Consider the following 5,189-nt stretch of genomic DNA (forward strand, 5'->3'; position numbering starts at 1 on the left):
TTTTTTAATACTTGTGAGTATTAATTTAGCAGTATCTTAATAAAAAAACAAGTCACATTTTTTCTCCGAATGACCTATTTTCTTTATTTTGTCATTCATCTATCTCAAGTCCAGTGACCCTCTTTCTCTTCCTTCTCTAACCACTGACCTTAGGTTCCAAACATAGTGCACCATTCCTATTGTGACTCACCCTTACCCTCTTTGTGAGAATTTTAAACTACATTTAAGTAGGATCTACCATCACACTCCCATGCGACACCCGAAGATCCAATTAGGACTCCAAATAAGATGAACACTCCAAATCAGATCCGATTTGAATGGATCGTGGCTACTGACTAACACATCAGTAACGATGAAATGATGTTGAAGTGAGAAACAATGGAAACACATCCGACAACACAGCATGCCAACATGAGTATTTTCTCAGAAGGCTAATTCTATCTGTTAAACATCTAAAACAAAGTACAACTCTTTAGTATATACCCACTGTTGTATGCATACTACAGAGGATACAATCTATATATCACTTTCTGTTAACCAAAGCAAGCTTGCTAGAAGAGAATGAAAACTCTCCTTTGAACCAGCATCCACATTGACTCATTTTCAACAATCCACTGCCACAAAACCGATGTCTCGACGATCATTGAGTAATTCAACGACCTTTCTCATGGAAGGACGGTTCATGGGGAATGCAGCCGCGCAAAGAAGGCCGACGTTAAAGACCTTCATCATTTCTTCATAATCAGAAGTTGATATAGTGATCCTCGGATCAAGAAGTTGGCGGAACCATGCATCCTGCCCTTCATGTTCTTTGGAGGCGATCACATCGGAGACCCACTTCACTATATCCTTGTTCTCTCCAAATGACGGGTCGACGGGTCGTTTGCCTGTCACCAGCTCAAGTAATACAACTCCAAAACTGTACACATCGCTCTTCTCGTTCACTTTCAGAGTGTACGCATACTCTACATGTCCAAAGCACATACAGTTCGTTAGATATATACACAATAGTAAGGTGTTTGTAGAGTTGTTAATGGATCCAGACGGTCCGATGGATCTACGCATACTCTACATGTCCAAAACACATACAGTTTGTTACATATATATACACTTTAATCTTAAGAGCAATAGTAAGGTGTTTGTAGAGATGTTAATGGATCCAGACGGTCCAATGGATCTAAAGGATCCAGTTGTTAATAGATAGGATTTGGGTAAAACAGCTAAATCCAGAAGGTAGTGTCATTGGATCTCTATCCTAAGGTCCAAAATTATTTTGATCATGCCCAAACCTAGCCATAGATGGTGTGCGATAGATCCTAATGGATAGCACTGATATACAGAAATATACTTCATATTTTCATTCACATATGTCCTGGGTCTGAAGTAAGAGCTAGGGCACTTGGATGGACAATCTGATTCAAAATGGACTGTGAACCAACTTCCAAATGGATACTGAATCAAATTTGAAAAAAGAATATCTGATGATAAGGGTTCAGAACGGATCTTGACCAGTGACCAAGACATGGGTGGATCCGATCAGAAGTAGATCCTTCGAGTGGCAATGGTTCGGTTTCGGTGTCCCAAACCGAAATTTGAATCGGTTTGGTTTATCCAAACCGAAACCGAATTTGTGGGTCGGTTTCGGTTGGATTGCCACCCTTACTTCTAGGCTCTTGTGCATATTTTTTTAAGGGCCTACTTGTTAGATGATCCAAACCATTCATCCACAGCGCCCCATTATGGATGAACCACGCTGCCGAAAAGTGGAGAATCCAACATCGGACTTATCAGATGGACGGTCTAGATCAACAAAAGAAGGGTCACGGTGAAATTGTGCGCATACCCTTCACCTATCACATAAATGGCATGCATAGACGCCACATGGCTTTCTAAATAGCTAGCCACGTGGCGTCCCAAAATAAAAAAGGGCGAACTGTACTCACCTGGCGCAATGTAGCCATAGGACCCAGCAACACAGGACATGATCCGGTCCCTCTCCCCACGCCCCAACAGTCTCGCAAGCCCGAAATCCGCCACCCTAGGACAGAACTCCCCGTCCAACAAAATATTGTTACTCTTCACATCCCGGTGCACGATAGCAGGCACACAATCATGGTGCAAGTAAGCCAGCCCCTGTGCTGCCCCTATCGCTATCTTACGCCTCTTCTCCCACTCCAAAACCCCCTTCCCTCCATGTAGCACCTCCCCCAAACTCCCCTTCTCCATAAACTCGTACACCAAAACCCTAAAATCCTCACCCGAACAGCAAAACAAAAGCTTCACTATATTCCCATGCCTCACACTACCCAATGTCTCCACCTCGGACCTGAACTCGTTCTCTGACTCAGTCTTCCCGGGCCCACCACTGCCCCACCATAGCTTTTTAACGGCCACGATTTGCCCGCTCTTAAGCCGAACACGATACACCTTACCGGAACTCCCGGTTCCGATCACGTTTTCTTCTCTCAAACAGTCAAAGACCTCTTCTTCTTTCAGTTCCCCCAACCGGTGAAATGAGGTCAGCTTCCATGGAGTTTTCGGTTTACCGGTTCGGATTTTCCCCCCTTTGTAAAACCAGAAGAGAACTAGTAACAATATTAGGGTTAGGGTTAGGAAAAGTGCTGATAAAAACCAGGCGGTTTCGAATGTTTTTGTTAGGGTTTGTTTGGGTTTGGAACATGGTGAGAAGGGTTTTAGATCAGGACTACAGAGGTTAGGGTTTCCGGCAAGGCTGGAGAGGAAGAACGGCATGTCTAAGCCGGGCGGGATTTCTCCGGCTAGGTTGTTGCCGGAGAGATTGAAGCTGTTGAGCTTTAGATTTGTTAGTTGGGACGGGATCTCGCCGGAAAGTGAGTTGCCGGAGAGATCTAGGTACTTTAGTACAGGGAGAGTTCCAAGGAGACTCGGAATGCTACCGGAAAATCGGTTATTGGATAGATTTAGCTCTGTTAAAACCGTCCACGAGCTTACATTGGCCGGGATCTGGCCGGAGAGCTTGTTTTCTTGGAGATCCAGGTTTTGTAGTTGTGTCAGTTGCGAGATGCATTCCGGAAGTTCGCCGGAGAGTTTATTGTTGCTTGCGTCCATGACTGCGAGTTCAGGCAAGTTGCAGATCTCGGAGGGGATATTGCCGGAAAAATTGTTCCCCGCGATAATAAGCCTACTCAAATTCCTGGCTCCGACAATTGTAGGAGGAATAGAACCTTCGAATCTGTTGTCTGTCATATCTAGATAGTAAACCCTAGGAAGACTCCAAAACCGATCTGGTACTTGTCCCCCTATTTGATTGTTGAAAATCCTCACGTAAGTGAGGCTACTGCAATTGGCATAGCTCTCCGGCAAGCTACCGGATAACCGGTTATTGAAAGCGATGAGATAGTGGAGGTTTTTTCTATCGCAGAGATTAATAGGCAGATTACCTTCGAATCCGTTACCGGACAAATCGAACATTTCTAGATCGGAATTCCGGCCGAGATGTACCGGGATCCTGCCGGAAAAACTGTTATTGAATAGCTTCAGCTCTACAAGATTAGGATTAGAGGCGAGAGCCTCCGGAATTTCACCTTCCAGGCGGTTATCGTTGAGTGCAAGAGAAATCAGTTGCAATCCTGCAATCTTTTGAGGCAATTTCCCAGTGAGATTGTTCTGTGAAGCATCGATCTGAACCAGAGACGTTAGATTCCCGATTCCCTCCGGCAATTCACCGGAGATCAAATTACTATATAGCTCGATTTGTTCTAAGCTTAGCAAACCTCCAATACTCTCTGGAATCTTGCCAGAAAGGCGATTTCTTGACAGATCAAGGTTCTTGAGAGCAACGAGCTTTCCGATCGATTCAGGAATCTCTCCGACAAGATTCGTGCTTGAAAGCCAGAGATTTTCGAGCTTCGTTAGGTTTCCGATATCGAACGGGATAGGACCAGCGGCAAAAGGATTATAAGCAAGATTGAAGCCTCTGAGCTTCGTCAGATTCGTCAAGAACGCCGGAATAGTGCCATTCAGAAGGTTTGCCACAAGATTCAGATCTTCTAGTACCGGAAACCTGCCGAAACTCACCGGAATGACGCCGGAAAAGTTGTTCACTGATAGATCCAATCCCCGCAGGTTAGAGAAATCCGTTACGAAATCCGGTAAAGATCCGACAAAATTGTTCGTAGATAGTCTCAAATAGTAGAGATGAGAGCATTGAGAAATCGTTTCGGCCGAAATGCTACCGTTAAGAAAGTTATCGGCGAGGGAGAGGTTTCGTAGAGTGGTGATCCGGCAGAAACCAGCCGGAAACCCGCCGGAGATCTGTTTTCCGGTGAGATCGATTGAAATTACAGCCTGTGTCTCACGATCGCATGTAATGCCTGTCCAATTACAAGAACTGTTTTTTCCCGCCGGAATCCAATCACTCAATTCTCCGGTTGGATCTTCAAGAAGTGTATTCTTTGTCTGTAGTAAGATCTCCGCATCTTGTGCCGGAGAAGTCGCCGGAAGTGGCCGGAGTTGGAGAAAGAAGAGAAAGAGGAAGAAGAACGGAACCATTTTTTTTTCCGGCGAGGGTTTTGAAAGAGAGAAAGAAGGGAGAGGGGAATTAAGAAGGGAGAGAGATAAGGGGTTTTTGGTAAATAAAAGGTTTGGAAATTTTGTCGTTTAGTAGGTTATTTTGTAACGGAAGAACTTGGAAAGGAGCAAATGGTGATATATTCTGCAGTTTTGGGGGTTCACATGGAAAATAAAGGAGGCGATTTATTTAATTTTTGCATTCATCCATATTTGAATGCGAAGTGACGAACATGCCCCTGGAGAGGATTTGACTTATTGGGATTGGTTTTGAAAATTTGGAGAATAAGAGGGGTGGTTTGGTAGAGAAGTTAGGCATGCGAATCATGCAACATGTTTGGTTGGCGTGTTAGGGCGGTGAATGTTTGAAAATTGCGCCACATCAACTGTTCCCTCTTTATTTCAGGTTTGAACTGTGCACATGTTTCTGTCGCTTATTTACATCTCTGTCATTCTTGCTTTTCCCAGTATAACGAAGTGGACGGGCTGTGTCATCCTGTTGAAAATTGGAGAGATTCGTAGGGTCTTTTATGACATTTCAGTAGTCGAATACAACGGTTTGGTTTTTCAAAACTGTGTACGGTCCCATTACTGGCCTAGGATCATACGATCAAGATGTGTCCAAAGAGCTAGGCGGGACC

The 5,189-nt window shown here is 44.4% G+C and overlaps 1 protein-coding gene across 1 annotated transcript; it reads right to left on the reverse strand.

The window, feature by feature from the left end:
* Nucleotides 1–264: 264 nt before the first annotated feature.
* Nucleotides 265–4,707, reverse strand: HSL2 (HAESA-like 2). The gene is made up of 2 exons (XM_077377877.1): nt 1,944–4,707; nt 265–965 (listed from the first exon to the last, which is right to left on the reverse strand). The coding sequence occupies exons 1-2, from the start codon at nt 4,528–4,530 to the stop codon at nt 604–606; spliced, it is 2,949 nt and encodes a 982-aa protein (XP_077233992.1). The 5' UTR covers nt 4,531–4,707; the 3' UTR covers nt 265–603.
* Nucleotides 4,708–5,189: the final 482 nt, after the last annotated feature.

Source organism: Tasmannia lanceolata, unplaced genomic scaffold (assembly GCF_043159265.1).
Source record: "Tasmannia lanceolata isolate RefF3 unplaced genomic scaffold, GAP_Taslan_0.1 ptg000004l, whole genome shotgun sequence".
In the NCBI taxonomy this organism is placed as follows: Eukaryota; Viridiplantae; Streptophyta; class Magnoliopsida; order Canellales; family Winteraceae; genus Tasmannia; species Tasmannia lanceolata.

What these genes read in the sequence shown, in the direction of transcription:
- HSL2 (XM_077377877.1), bottom strand. Translation starts at nt 4,530, where the DNA reads ATGGTTCCGTTCTTCTTCCTCTTTCTCTTCTTTCTCCAACTCCGGCCA. An exon ending in CTATGGCTACATTGCGCCAG is followed by an intron (nt 966 to 1,943) that starts GTGAGTACAGTT and finishes TTGGACATGTAG; the next exon opens with AGTATGCGTACACTCTGAAA.